Source organism: Mobula birostris, chromosome 16 (assembly GCF_030028105.1).
Source record: "Mobula birostris isolate sMobBir1 chromosome 16, sMobBir1.hap1, whole genome shotgun sequence".
In the NCBI taxonomy this organism is placed as follows: Eukaryota; Metazoa; Chordata; class Chondrichthyes; order Myliobatiformes; family Myliobatidae; genus Mobula; species Mobula birostris.
Window position 1 is genome coordinate 10278192 of NC_092385.1, and position 16424 is coordinate 10294615.

A 16424-nucleotide genomic window follows, 5' to 3' on the forward strand; every position below is an offset into this window, starting at 1 on the left:
TATGTGGTTCTCTTAGTTTTTTTCAGTCTTAGTCTATCTTGTGTTTCTGTGATGTCACACTGGAGGAAATATTGTATCATTTCTTAATGCATGCACTACTAAATGACAATAAAAGAGGACTGCGTGTCCTCATAATTTAATAACCTAAACTACCCAAGTACAAAAACATAATAATAATAATGAATGAATGAATGAATGAAGACATTCTCATTATAGAAGAAAAAGTTAACCAACGGAGGAGCATGACCCTCCATGGAAGACACCCCCACAGCTCAGAGTTGGAAACCTCTTCCCAGAAACTGAAGTTATCCTCGTGGCAATATAGGACCAGGTGGTTAAAACAAAAGAAAAATCACAAATACTGAATGTAATAAAAGGTCAACAAGTTCAAAATGATAAATGCAGATAATGTCAAGAGAAATCAGAACCAGTCCAACACATTACAGGATCCTGCAGCAGCTTAACTCAATCTGATTACTTACAAAGGCACAATCAAGTGGCAAACATCATTCACCAAAATCTTGCTTTAAGATATAAACTCATTAAAGAAACCATGCCTTATTATAAATATAAGCCTGGTTCAGTTTTAGAGTCAAAGTCCCACAAATTATATTATGATTGATCAGTTATTACGGATAGGACAATCCATAATAACCATCTGGATATAATAATACAGAATAAACAAGCAAGAATAAATTACTTAATAGATATAGCCATTCCAAATACACTTGACTTACAAAAATCAGCAGGTGAAAAACACCAGATATATGCTGAATTTAAAGAGGAAAATAAAAGATTCTGGAACATGAACAGGGTACACATTGTCCCAATTGTAATATCTGCAACCGCTATCACCCCAAACTGGTGTCATTACACAATAGCATTAAACAATAGGTCCACAACAATAGCTATGTAAATCTTCAGAAACCCATAATACTAAACACCACTAGACTAGTCTGAAAGTTTGGTTTATGCTTTTTTGTCAGCTCAGGTTTTACCAGCTTGAATTGAGACAAATAAATAATAATAATAATAATAAATAAGTAGATAAATTATACTGAGAACATAAGTGGTAAAGACCTTGAAAGTAAGTCTATAGATTGTGTCCCGTGATCAATAATCCTGATTTTGTCAAAGGAACATGGACTTTCTTGAGTCCAGCAATCTGCCACTTTTTACGTACAGAAGAGGATTGTAGCAAAGAGTTGGTGGGCTCTTGATCTGGGTTGGCAGCTGAAGGACACGTAGTGCCAAAAATGTTTGTGGCTTTGGCTCCATTTCACATGAGCACACCCGAATCTAAATATAAGAGCAGCTCTCATCAGCCCGTTTCACTCTCAGCTATAACCACAGTCAAGCCATTATGCATGGCTACTGAGGACCCAGCCACCCCCTCATCCGTTCAACACCATCTGCCCTGCTCTGCTGGGGGAGAAGCTGACAGCGATGCAGGTGGATGCTTTCCTGGTGTCATGGATTCTTGATTACCTGACTGGCAGACCACAGTACGTGTGCTTGCAACACTGTGTGTCTGACAGAGTGATCAGCAGCACTGGGGCTCCACAGGGGACTGTCTTGTCTCCCTTTCTCTTCACCATTTACACCTCGGACTTCAACTACTGCACAGAGTCTTGTCATCTTCAGAAGTTTTCGGATGACTCTGCCATAGTTGGATGCATCAGCAAGGGAGATGAGGCTGAGTACAGGGCTATGGTAGGAAACTTTGTCACATGGTGTGAGCAGAATTATCTGCAGCTTAATGTGAAAAAGACCCAGGAGCTGGTGGTAGACCTGAGGAGAGCTAAGGCACTGGTGACCCCTGTTTCCATCCAGGGGGTCAGTGTGGACATGGTGGAGGATTACAAATACCTGGGGATACGAATCGACAATAAACTGGACTGGTCAAAGAACACTGAGGCTGTCTACAAGAAGGGTCAGAGCCATCTCTATTTCCTAAGGAGGCTGAGGTCCTTTAACATTTGCCGGACAATGCTGACGATGTTCTACGAGTCTGTGGTGGCCAGTGCGATCATGTTTACTGTTGTGTGCTGGGGCAGCAGGCTGAGGGTAGCAGACATCAACAGAATCAACAAACTCATTCGGAAGGCCAATGATGTTGTGGGGATGGAACTGGACTCTCTCACGGTGGTGTCTGAAAAGAGGATGCTGTCTAAGTTGCATGCCATCTTGGTCAATGTCTCCCATCCACTACATAATGTACTGGGTGGGCACAGGAGTACATTCAGCCAGAGACTCATTCCACCAAGATGCGGCACAGAGCGTCATAGGAAGTCATTCCTGCCTGTGGTCATCAAACTTTACAACTCCTCCCTTGGAGGGTCAGACACCCTGAGCCAATAGACTGGTCCTGGACTTATTTCATAATTTACTGGCATAATTTACATATTACTATTTAACTATTTATGGTTCTATTACTATTTATTATTTATGGTGCAACTGTAATGAAAACCAATTTCCGTCGGGATCAATAAAGTATGACTATGACTATAACTTACCCATGTACAACATAAGAGATTCTGCAGATGCTGGAAATCCAGAGTAACATAGACTAACAGAAAAGTTATTACCCTTCAAACATCAGGCTCTCAAAACAGTGTGAAGAACAGTAACTCCACTCACCTCACCTCTGAATTGATTCCACAATCAATGGACTCAATTTCAAGAACCATGTTGTCGGTATTATTTATTTACATTTTTTTTTTCTCAGCATAAGCTGGTGAAACCTGAGGTAAGGGCATAGCCAAACACACTAGTTTCTCAGTTGCTAGGAACTTTCGGACTATTCCAGTGCTGTTTAGTATTGTGGCTTTCTGGAGATTTACGTAAATATTGCATGTAGGCCTAATTGTTTAATACTACTGTCTAATGACTTCAGGATGATACCACTTGTAGATATTACTATTGGGACAATGTATACCCTGTTCATGTTCCATAGTCTTTCTTTATTTCCTCTTTTATTCCAGCATATTTCTGGTGTTTCTCACTTATTGATTACTGTATGTCATGCATATTAGAATTATTATTATTACTATTATTATTGTATTTGCACAGATTGTCTTCTTTTGTACAATGGTTGTTTATCAGTCTTTGCTTGTGTGTAGTTTTTCATTTATTCTGTTGTACTTCTTAGTTCTACTGTGAATGCCTGCAAGAAAATGAATCTCAGGGTAGTATACAGTGACATACGCATACTTCGATAATAAATTTACTTTGAATTTTGGACTTTTTAAATGCATACAGAAAAAGGTGGAGGAATTCAGCAGGTCAGGTAGCATCCATGGAGAGAATAAACAGTTGACATTTCGGGCCGAGACCCTTCATGAGTCCTGATGAAGTCCTGGTTGACTGTTTATTTCACTCCGTAAAAGTTCAAAGTTCAATCAATGTAAGTTTATTATCTAAGAAGGCGGGAGGAGAAGATGGCAACTCGCCTGCGTGTGTGCAGCCCTCCGGTGAAAAATGATATCGTATTTGTTAAATAGGGGCCGTGGACAATTCTGATTTGATGGAGAATGGACATGAAAGCACAGAGGAACATCTGGAGAAATTTCTGAAATGCCTGTTCGCTGCTGTCGTTACTGTGTGGTCGGGAATCTATCGGAGGGTAGGCCTCAAAATCCCCAGCCTTGCCTGCTTTTGGTGACCGAGAAGGAGGTCGAATCGTTCGGACAGAGATGGCGCTCAGTACTCAATGTCGGAGAGCTGATCAGAGCTCGAAGTCTTCGGATGACTCAGAGTCGGATTGTGGTCGGCATGGCAGGGAGAGTTCTTCCTTCTGCCGTCTGCATGAGATGTGGGACATTTGAGAAACTTTGAACTTTATTGTGCTCATGGACTTCTTCACCAAGTTATGGTATTGTTGCACAGTTGTAACTATATGTTATAATTATGTGGTTTTGTCAGTTTTCTCAGTCTTGGTTTGTCCTGTGTTTTTGTGATATCACACCGGAGGAAGTACTGTATCATTTCTTAATGCATGCATTACTAAATGACAATAAAAGAGGATTTTGTGTCTTCATAATCAGAAAGTATGCATATGTCAGTATATAATACTCTGAGGTTCATTTTTTTGTGGGGATTCACAGTAAAACAAAGCAGTACAATAGAATCAATGAAAAACTACACAAACAAACAAATAAATAGATAAATAAACAAACAGATAAATAATCAATAGGTACGTGTAATGTCAGAGAAATGCATACAATATACATCCTGAAATTCTTTTTCTTCACGAACATCCACAAAAACAGAGCAGTGCCCCAAAGAATGAACGGCAATTAAACGTTAGAACCTGGAGTGATGAAAACATGAGTTGTAGAGTCCTTTAAAGTGAGTCCATAAGTTGTGGATTCACTTCAGTGTTGGGATGAGTGAAGCTGGTTCAGGAGCCTGATAGTTGATGGTTAAAACTGTCCCTGAACCTGGTGTTGTGGGACCTAAAACTCCTGCACCTCCTTCCCGATGGCAGCAGCAAGAAGTGAGGATGGCTTAGATGCTTGGATGGTGGATCTGCATAGATGCTGCATGACCTTTTGAGATCATCCAGCATTTTGTGTGTGTTACTATTTTATGTCTGCCTGAGCTGTATGCCGTCAGTAATTAGTGCCTGGCTCACAGTGCAGGCACAGGAATGTCACTGGGAACCCTACCCTGATGAACAGGTTCACAGCATCTCATTTACAGCAGCAGATGGGTCACATTAGCAACCTGATCGCCTCTTTGCAGTAACTGGGCTGCCTTCTGAATAGTGCAAACGAGTTCTTAAATCAATAATTGACAGAACACTCTTGGGTAATCCTTGCCAGGTACATCTTTTATTCATTGGACATTATATGAAACTTGGATAATTTATTTAGCTCTCCAGTTTGCCAAGAAGGTCTTGTTGCTGTAGAAATATATCCATTCATGTAACAGCTTCTGCTATTAGTCGATCATCTCTCTTCCACTGCAGGTAAGTTGCTGGTTGAACTGAAGGTTACTCTGAGAAAATTAGGAAATGGGAGAAAGACAGACTTATTCCTTCAATCAAAACGAGCATGTCCCATTTATTATTTTGCCTCAGATATCAGTGAGGAACCCGTTACTTTTTGTCATATACTGTATCTCAACAATTTGGATAAGAATGTAAAGGACATGATTAGTAAGTTTGCAGAACATACTAAAACAGCTGGTATACTCTGCGTGTTCACTTTATCAGGCACACCTGGTTTGTTAATGCAATTGTCTAATCAGCCAATCACGTGGCAGCAACTCAATGCAGAAAAGCATGCCGGCATGGTCAAGAGGTTCAGTTGTTATTCAGAGCAAACATCAGAGTGGGGAAGAAATGTGATCCAAGTGACTTTGACCGTGGGATGTTTGTTGATGACAGGCAGTATCTCGGAAACTGCCAATATCCTGGGATTTTGACGCAGATCAGTCTCTAAGGTTTACATAGAATGGTGTGAAAAACAAAAACATCCAGTTCTGTGGGCAAAAATGCCTTGTTACTGAGAGAGGCCAGACTGGTTCAAGCTGACAGGAGGATCCAAGAACTCAAATAAACACACTTTACAACAGTGGTGTGCGTCAGTACTGTTACACTGTTTACTTTTTAGCTAGTGTTGTAAATGTACTTTATGCTAAATGACATTCTTCTGGAATATATTTTATTATTTGTTAATTTATTTGTGGTAATATTACTTTACGTGTTGTGTGTATATGAGTTACATGTACTGTGTTGTGCACCTTAGTCTGGAGGAACATTGTTTCGTTTGGCTGTACACAGCTAAACAGCTGAATGACAAGAAACTAGAATCTGAACGTGACATGTGAGCAGATTTAGGCTATTCGGCCTACAGCGTACTGCAATTGATCGTGACTGATTTATCATCCCTCACAACCCATTCTCCTGTCTTTTTACGTCCTTTCTAATCAAGAACTGTCAGCCTCCACTTTAAATATACCCAATCGTGCTGCCTGCACCACCTATTCAAGTATTCCTCAGGGATTGTGTCTAATTCTGATCATCCCATATAGGGAAGATGTGGAGGGTTTGGAGTGAGTGCAGATTCCGAATCGGGTTTAATATCACCGGCATATGTTGTAAAATTTGTTGTCTTTGCGGTAGCAGTACAATGCAATACATAATATTAGAAAAAGAATGTGAATTACTGTAAGTCTATATATATATATATCCAACAGTTAAATAAGTAATGAAAAAATAAAAATAAAAGCAGCAGTGAGGCAGTGTTCATGGGTTCAATGTCCATTCAGAAATTGGATGGCAGAGGGGAGGAAGATGTGCCTGAATCACTGACTGTGTGCCTTCAGGCTCCTGTACCTCCTTCCTTATGGTAGCAATGAGAAGAGGGCACGTTGTGGGCGATGGGCGTCCTTAAAAATGGTTGCCGCCTTTTTGAGGCATCGCTCCTTGAGGGTGTCCTGGATATGACGGAGGGGTTCACAAAGATTTGCTGCCTGGATGAGAGGGTATGAGCTATAAGGAGAAGTAGGGCAAACCTCAGTAGTTTTCTCTGGAGCATCGGAGATTGAGGGGAGGCCCAGCAGAGGTCTCTGGAATTATGAGAAGCGTGGATAGGTGAGACAGCCTTTGGACTGTAGGAGGAAACTGGATCACCTGGAGGAACTCTATGTGATCGGGGGAGGATGTACAAACTCCTTACAGGCAGCGACGGGAGTCGAACCCTGATCTTACAGCCGGTGTAACACGCCGCGCTAACAACTATGCTACTGTGTCACCCCCCGTATATGCACTTAAGATGAGAGAGGGAGGCCAAGGAATTCACACAGAGCGCTGGGTGCCTGGAAAGGGCTGGTGGAAGCGGATATGATACGTTGTTATTTAGATACACGAACAAGCAGAAAATGGAGGGATGTGGATCATGTGCAGGCAGAGAAGAGTTAAATAATTTGCCATTGTGTTCACACAGACACCCTCCATTGTGGGTCACGGTGTCTCTTTTTGTGCCACACTGCTCCATGTTTTACAGTACTGTACAAACGTCTTAACCACATATATATATATAGCTAGGTTATGTATTGCACTGTACTGCTGCTGCAAAAAACACAAATTTCATGACTTATGTGAGCTATGATAAACCTGATTCTGATATGGGTCTCTGTTGCGGACTGGGAGTGGGAAGGGGGCAGGGAGAGAGGAATCATGGTTGGGAAAAGGGGAAGGGACAGTGGAGGGAGTGGGAATCAATACAAACGTACTGTAATGATCAATAAACCATTTGTCTGGAATCAAGTTACCTTTCCTGGTGCCTCAGGGCTGAGTGTATCTGCATCTGCGCCGGACTTCCACCCCCCCACCACCCCCGTCCCTGGCACTCCTTCTCTGCCACGTCCCACACTCCTCCCGTGGCACTCCACCCTCAGCATTCCCAACATCCTTTGCCTGATTTCCAAACTCGCTCTCTGCACCACTTTGACAAATACAGCACTGTGCAAAAGTCTTCAGCAATTTAGCAATATATAGGAGCTTAAGACTATTACACAGTACTGTATGTACTCTAATCCTCTTCAAATAATAAACTCCTTGTCTAAAAATGCCTCAAACCCAGTCCCTCATGATCCTAGCTCTACAGTTATGATTCGTTTCTTTGTCCTCCTTGCAGGAGAGGTGACTTCCTTCCTCCAGGTCTCATTCTTTGGAAATTGTCCTCAGCAAAACTTCTCTCTGTCTTCAGACTGGCTGCATTACCATCTGGAATGGGGGCTGGGGGCACTGCACAGGATCAAAGTAAGCTTCAGGCAGCTGTAAAATTAGCCAGCTCCATCATGGGCACTAGCCTCCGTAGCACCCAGGACATCTTGAGGCAAAATGGTGGCACCCATCATTAAGGGCCCCCACACCCCCCACACCTCCCACACTTCTCATTGCTACCATCAGGAATGAAGTACAGGAGCCTGAAGGCACACACTCAATGATTCAGGAACAGCTTCTTCCCCTCTGCCATCCAATTTCTGAATGGACATTGAACCCGTGAACACTACCTCACTACTTTTTTTATTTCTATATTAGCACTTAATATTTAATTTAACTATTTGATACACATATACTGTAATTCACAGTTTTTTTTCTCTACTATTAGATATTGCAACAAATTTCATGACATAGGCCGGTGATTTTTGATTCTGATTCATGATGTTTTAGCTATCTGGTGAGATCTCTCTTTTGACTACCAGTCCACTGTTCCCTGCCCTCTAGTTTAGGTCACCATCTAAATACTAAATTGTCATTGCCAAGATGGAACACTCATAATGCTTGGCAGAGCTGTAGGAAACAATGAAGGGACTGGTGGATAAAATAGGGAAGTGACTTGCCAATATGTTGATAATCAAGGAGGACGGAGTTTACATAACACACTCAGATAAAAGGCATTTGGATTGCACAACTGTGGTGTTAGTACGTGGAAGATGACCTTCTAATAAAAGTGACGAAAGCAGAATTTAAAAGCGTAAACACGAGGAATTCTGCAGATGCTGGAAATTCAAACAACACACATCAAATTTGCTGGTGAACGCAGCAGGCCAGGCAGCATCCCAAAGCAGAATTCACGTACGGCTGCTAAAAGAGAATCCATACAGGATTAAGAAAAAGTCATCTTTTACAAGGAAAGCCACAAGGAAGAGTTTATGCAGCTAACTCAAAGATAGGCACAGTGGGCTGAACATGTGAAATTCTGCTGTGTATGACAGCTCATTGAAATTGTACCAAGGTTGCTACAGGAATCTGTACTGTAGATGATTTACAAGAGAAAAAAAGTTACAATTCAAAGAACATTTATTACCAAAGTACGTATGCAGTGTACAACCCTGATATTCATCTTCCCACAGACAGCTACGAAACAAAAACACACAGTAGAACCCATTCAAGAAAACATCAAACACCCAACATGCAAAAAAAACATGCAAATAGCAAAAAAAAACCAAGGGAAACACATAGAATATAAAACCTTGAACCACATTGAAACAATTAATCCCGCAGTTTTGGTCACCTACTTAGAGATCATGGAAATTTCCAGTGAATAGTTTGGAAATTGGAAAATGCCACGTGTTGGATATGGTTCAATCAAAACTTTGACAAACTTTTATAGATACACAGTGGAGAGTATCCTAATGACAGGAATTCTGCAGATGCTGGAAATTCAAGCAACACACATCAAAGTTGCTGGTGAACGCAGCAGCATCTCTAGGAAGAGGTGCAGTCGACGTTTCTGGCCGAGACCCTTCGTCAGGACTAACTGAAGGAAGAGTGAGTAAGGGATTTGAAAGTTGGAGGGGGAGATCCAAAATGATAGGAGAAGACAGGAGGGGGAGGGATGGAGCCAAGAGCTGGTCAGGTGATAGGCAAAAGGGGATACCAGAGGATCATGGGACAGGAGGTCCGGGAAGAAAGACGAGGGGGGGGGACCCAGAGGATGGGCAAGGGGTATATTCAGAGGGACAGAGGGAGAAAAAGGAGAGTGAGAGAAAGAATGTGTGTATAAAAATAAGTAACAGATGGGGTACGAGGGGGAGGTGGGGCATTAGCGGAAGTTAGAGAAGTCGATGTTCATGCCATCAGGTTGGAGGCTATCCAGAGTATCTTAACTATTTGCTTCACAACCTGGTGTGGAGACACCAATGCCCAAGACTGGAAAAGCCTACAGAAAGTCGTGGTACCCAGTCGATCACAGGCAAAGCCCACTCCACCACTCAGAATCAGAATTGAGTTCATTATCACTGGCCTATGTCATGAAATTTGTTGACTTTGCAGTAACAGTACATTGCAATAGATAACAACAGAGAAAAAAGGCAAATTATAGTAATATATATATATATATCAATTATTTTGTGTTTTATATTTGTAATCAATGTAGATCACTTTGTCCAGCTCCATTTTCACACGAAAGAGTCTTTTTCTGTTGATCAGTGTCAAAAAACCCAAATTAAATCCACTATGATTCAATATTGTAAAACAATAAAACATAAAAAATTCCAAGGAGGGTGAATACTTTCTATACATTGATCATCAGAGACTCCCACCATCCAGGCCATACCTTCTTCTCACTACTATCAGTTATAGCCCTACAGCCATCAGGCTCCCAAACTGGCATGAATGACTTCAATCACCATTACTCTGGACTGGTTCCACAATCTACAAGCTTGCTTTCAAAAACTCTTCACAGCTCATGTTCTCAACACTAATTTAATTTGCACTGTTTGTTTCTTTTGTACATTGGTTGTTTGTCAGTCTTTGTTTGTGAACACAAGAGATTTTAAGAAGGCTGGAAATCTTGAGCAACACACACACACACACACAAAGTACTGGAGGATCTCAGCTGGCCGGGCAGCATCTATGGAAAAGAGTAAACAGTTGACGTTTTGGGCCAAGATCCTTCATTAGAAATACAGGGTAGTAGGTGACAGGCGAAACTGGGAGAGGGGCTGGGAGGAAGTAAAGAGCTGGGAAGTCGATTGGTAAAAGAGATTAAGGGCTGGAGAAGGGGGAATGGAATACCACAGGATCCCACCACCAAGCACGTCTTTCCCTCCCTCCCCTCCCCCAGTTTCTGCTTTCTGCAGGGATTGCTTCCTACGTGACTCCCTTGTCCATTCGTCCCTCCCCACTGATCTCCCTCTTGGCACTTATCCTTGCAAGCAGAACAAGTGCCACACCTCCCCCCTCACTACCATTCAGGGTCCCGAACACTCCTTCCAGGTGAGGTGACACTTCACCTGTGAGTCTGTTGGGGTCATCTACTGTATCCGGTGCTCCCGATGTGGCCTCCTGTATATCGGTGAGACCCGATGTAGCACCGCTTTGCCAACATCTATGCTCCATCTGCCAGAAAAAGCAGGATTTTCCAGTAGCCATCCATTTTAATTCTACTTTCCATTCCCATTCCAACATGTCAGTCCACAGCCTCCTCTACTGTCGTGATAAGGCCACACTCATGATGGAGGAGCAACACCTTATATTCCCTCTGGGTAGTTTCCAACCTGATGGTGTGAATATTGATTTCTTGAACTTCTGGTAATGCCCCCCCCCCTTTACCATTCCCCATTCTCATTTTCATCTCTCACATTATCTCCTTACCTGCTCATCACTTCCCTCTGGTGCTCCTCCCCCTTCCCTTTCCTCCATGGCCTTCTGTCCTCTCCTATCAGATTCCCCCTTCTCCTGCTCTTTCTCTTTCACCGATCAACTTCCCAGCTCTTTACTTCAACTCTCCCCCTCTCCTGGTTTCACCTTTCACCTGTATTTCTTTCTCCCCTCCCCACACTTTCTTACTCTGACTACACAACTTTTTTCTCTAGTCCTGAAGAAAGATCTTGTCCCAAAACATCGACTGTTTACTCCAGTGTTTCTCAACCTTTTTTTTGCCCAACGCCTCCCAAAGCACCTTCATACTTGCCAATGTCCCTCTTAGGCACAATATATTTTCTGGCACCCCCATAGTGTAGAAACATATCTACCATATGCTAACATGAGAAAAATAATTCTGCTTTAATGTTTTATTTGTCTTTAAATGTAGCTTACACAGCACTTGTGCACTGTACAGCAGCTTCAATATCAACATGATCTTTGAGCTTAATGGTTTTTAGCAAGAGTTGAAATATCTGGTTCAAGTTGTCACAGCAGATATTACAAGAGTCATGCTTGAAAAAATTTGCTGGCTGAGGTTTTCAGCTGTGAAATGTTGATGATGAATTACTCAATGGGGTGAAAGCAAACCTGGAATTTCTTTTCTCATAAATGCCACTGAACTAGCATAGTGCTCCATCTGTTGCACAAGATATCATGTTCCTAATCAGAATATTTTTATCCTCAATATACATATGAGCTCATCGTGGATTGATATTTGTTTTGAACTCTTTATAAACCAGAATCTCTTCATAAACTTTTCTATTTTTGATAAACTGTACATACGCTATTAACAATGCCTCGTTGCCTCTCATAGTTGACTCATCCAGTTGTATGCCAAATCCTGTTTTTTTGTAGCTCTGTGCATTGTGGATATTCAATGTCTTCACTGATTTTTGTGAATATGAGCTACAGAGTTTTTACTCTGAGGAATTGATTTTAAAATACTGTATACATTTTGAGAACCGTGCTGAGCACTTGTGATACCACAGGCATTATTAAACTTTCACTAATTGTATGAGATTTTCCACACTTTGTTATCATTTTGGAAATGTTATGAGAAGCAATGAGACCACTGTCAAGGTCATTTTTAGCTTCCTTGTTGAATGACTCGAGTGTGCAGTGCTTTTCAAATGCTTCTTTCATCTTCAGTAACTGAGTAATATCGTAAGTAGCCTTTTCAGGGTGTCTTTTACAGAAGTGATCCTGCAATTTTGATAGTTTCATGGCTTCATTAGACAGTCCACTATTACAAATAAGACACATGGGGTGTCAGTGATCTGATGGGAATAGAATAAAACCGCACTCCAGGTATGTAACATCATATTGACACACTTTCTGTAGTTTCCATTTCTTAGCAGGATTAGAATTCAAGGCTTCACTGCCTTCAGACTCATAGAGATCACGCCGTACATATTTATCCATCATGAATGGGGCTAAGTTAAAATAAAAAATCAGCACCAACTGGGAATGCCTATCGGATGTTGATGACAGCAGCAAGTTGATAGGGATGGAATGATGGTAGCAGCGCACAAAGGAACAGTGAGGTGAAGATGAAGATGATTGCAACAGTGAAAATTACATTGACAAGGACTCAGATTGGAATCTGAATGTTAATTTGGTTAGAGCTGGTGTTCGGCAAGCTACCTTTATACATAGTCATAGTCATACTTTATTGATCCCGGGGGAAAATTGTTTTCGTTACAGTTGCACCATAAATAATTAAATAGTAATAAAACCATAAATAATTAAATAGTAATATGTAAATTATGCCAGGAAATAAGTCCAGGACCAGCCTATTGGCTCAGGGTGACTGACCCTCCAAGGGAAGAGTTGTAAAGTTTAATGGCCACAGGCAAGAATGATTTCCTATGACGCTCTGTGTTGCATCTTGGTGGAACAAGTCTCTGGCTGAATGTACTCCTGTGCCCAACCAGTCCATTATGTAGTGGATGGGAGACATTGTCCACGATGGCATGCAACTTGGACAGCATCCTCTTTTCAGACACCACCGTCAGAGAGTCCAGTTCCATCCCCACAACATCACTGGCCTTACGAATGAGTTTGTTGATTCTGTTGGTGTCTGCTACCCTCAGCCTGCTGCCCCAGCACACAACAGCAAACATGATCGCACTGGCCACCACAGACTCGTAGAACATCCTCAGCATTGTCCAACAGATGTTAAAGGACCTCAGTCTCCTCAGGAAATAGAGACGGCTCTGACCCTTCTTGTAGACAGCCTCAGTGTTCTTTGACCAGTCCAGTTTATTGTCAATTCGTATCCCCAGGTATTTGTAATCCTCCACCATGTCCACACTGACCCCCTGGATGGAAACAGGAGTCACCAGTGCCTTAGCTCTCCTCAGGTCTACCACCAGCTCCTTGGTCTTTTTCACATTAAGCTGCAGATAATTCTGCTCACACCATGTGACAAAGTTTCCTACTGTAGCCCTGTACTCAGCCTCATCTCCCTTGCTGATGCCTCCAACTATGGCAGTGTCATCTGAAAACTTCTGAAGATGACAAGACTCCGTGCAGTAGTTGAAGTCCAGTACTATTCCAGTTAGTGCAATTGACCAATCACGTAAGGTCTCATAATCCCCAAAGATGGTTCTTGACCACACATATGAAGCCAAGGTCGCTTTGAACACCTCAAGAGGAATCCTCAGGATGGCAGGTTCATTGATTGGTTCTACTTCACTGTTTGGTTCTGGCCAGCGTTTTATCGTTGCGCGACCTGTTCTCCATAGATCAGTAGGGTAAGTTGAGAGGGTGTACTTGACTTACAACTGTTAAATTGCATGAACTCGTTCCATGCCACGAGTCAAGGGCACCCGGTTGGGCATCCTGGCTGCTAATTTATGCATCTCCCATAATGTCTGTTTGGTTGGTAAGGTCGGATGAGATTGCCGAGTTTCAGACGCATTGTGACGATGAGTGCTCACCGCCTGCAAAGCTATGGTTCTTCCTGCGTTCCAGTGCTCCATGCTTTTTTTGGAAATGTCTGCACTACTAATGGTCAGTCAGGTCTCATGCCTCAAGCTTGGGTGCCGTTTACCACCCTCGCTGCCCAAGAATCTTGAACGCCCCCTGAAGACTTGCCCCCTAACAATCCCTTAGGACATGTAACCGCCCCTGTTGGGAATCACTGGTTTACTCTTTTCCGTAGATGCTGCCTGGACTGCTGTGTTGCTTGGATTTCCAACTTCTACAGATTTTCTCTTCTTTGAGGAGCTCAGCAGGTCAGGCAGCATCTATGGAGGGGAATAAACAGTCAGTGTTTCTGGCTGAGGCCCTAAGCACCATTGTCCCTCATCCGGCTCCCTGAAGTGATACACCCATTGATTGTTTGAGGGGCACTCTCTGCCCAACTTGGCTCAATGTGTGCCTGATGTTATACTGTAGCTACTAAAATGAGCTGTAACAGGGAGATGTAAAGCACTTCATTTAACACAGCAGATCTTCTGGAGAGAATATATCTGTTTTTGTATAGCTGTCTGCTTTTGGACAGTACTATGCAAAAGTCTTAAGTACTAGTGTGCGCAAGACTTTTGCACAGTACTGTCGCAATTTTATGTGTTGCACTGTACTGCTGCCGCAAAGCGAAACAAATTTCATGACATATCTTTCAACTTTGGTTAATGGTAGGGGTCCATGGCAAAAAAAAGGTTGGGAACCCTGGTATAGATGAAGAGGTCATCCTGAAACATCAACTGTCCATTTCCCTCCATACATGCTGCCTGATATTATTTTATTCAGAGATACAGTACGGTAACTGGTCCTTCTGGCACACCAAACCCGCACTGTCTAATTACACCCAGGTGACCAATTAACCCACTAAGTTGTATAGGCATCTGTTAGTCTCATGAGACCATGGATTTGCGCCTTGGAAGGTTTCCAGGGCGCAGGCCTGGACAACGTTGTATGGAAGACCCGCAGTTGCCCATGCTGCAAGTCTCCCCTCTCCAGGCCACCGATGTTGTCCAAGGGAAGGGCATTAGGACCCATACAATTTGGCACCGGTGTCGTCGCAGAGCAATGTGTGATTAAGTGCCTTGCTCAAGGACACAATACGCTGCCTCAGCCAAGGCTCAAACTAGCAACCTTCAAATCACTAGACGGCCGCCTTAACCACTTGGCCATGTGCCAACACCACTAAGTTGTACTTGTTTGGAATATGGGAGGAAACTGGAGCACCCAGAGGAAAGCCACATTGTCATGGGGAGAATATACAAACTGTTTACAGAGAGTGGCGGGAATGGAACTGTGTTGCTGGTGGTGTAAAGTGTTATGATACCGTGCTGTGCCTTCAGAATTGGAGCTAAGTGGTGGAGTCCTCATTCACCAGGGACCTCCTACACAGTAAAGGTCATGCTCCATTATCTGCTAAGCAAAACTTCTCAAAGTCAGGCCCAGATCAAACAAGTTGAGAATGGTCTGAAGGTGTTGTATTTGAATGCATGCAGTATATGGAATAAGGTAGATGAACTTGCAGCATAGTTGCAGACTGGCATCTATTATGTTGTAGGAACACTGAATCATTACTGAAAGAAGATAATAGCTGAGAGCTTAAGTCATAGTCATACTTTATTGATCCCAGGGGATCAATAATGCCCAAGGATACACATTGTATCGAAAGGACAGGCAGGAAGGCAGAGGGGGTGGCATTGCTCTTTTCATAAAAAATTAAATCAAATCATTAGAAAGAGGTGATATAGGGTTAGAAGGCATTGAATTGCTGTGGATAGAACTAAGGAACTGCAAGAGTAAAAAGAACCTGATGGAAGTTGTATACAGACCCCTAAACAGTAATAAGGATGTGCAATTACAAATTACAACGGGAGATAGAAAATGCATGCCAAAAGGGCAATGTTACAATAGTCGTGGGGGATTTCAATATGCAGGTAAATTGGGGAAATCAGGTTGGTGTTGAATTACAGGAGGGTGAATTTCTAGAGTGCCTATGAGATGGCTTTTTAAAGCAGCTTGTGGTTGAGCCCACTAGGGGATCAGCTATTCTGGATTGGCTGTTGTGCAATAAACCGAATTGATTAGAGAGCTTAAGACAAAAGCACCCTTAGGGGTAAGTGATCATAATATGATAAAATTCACCCTGAAAATTTGAGAAGGAGAAGTTAAAGTCAGATGTATCAGTAATACAGTGGAGTGAAGGGAATTATAGAGGCAGGAGAGAGGAGTTGGTCAGAATTGATTGGCAAAGAACACTGGCAGGAATGATGACAGAGTAGCGATGGCTAGAATT

The 16424-nt window shown here is 42.5% G+C and overlaps 1 protein-coding gene across 7 annotated transcripts in view; it reads right to left on the reverse strand.

Moving 5' to 3' along the window:
* Positions 1 to 4827: 4827 nt before the first annotated feature.
* Positions 4828 to 16424, reverse strand: part of hemk1 (HemK methyltransferase family member 1) — a 201545-nt gene continuing 189948 nt past the window's right edge. For 5 of the 7 annotated variants that reach the window (XR_011889354.1, XR_011889355.1, XR_011889357.1 and 2 more), the window contains one exon: positions 4948 to 5001. Coding sequence is in view for 2 of the 7 variants with exons in the window: in XM_072280297.1 (XP_072136398.1) it covers positions 4953 to 5001 (49 nt within the window). In the remaining 5 variants the exon portion in view is untranslated. Of the gene's footprint in view, positions 5002 to 16424 lie in introns of all 7 variants that reach the window. The other 2 variants (XM_072280297.1, XM_072280293.1) reach the window with 1 other exon arrangement.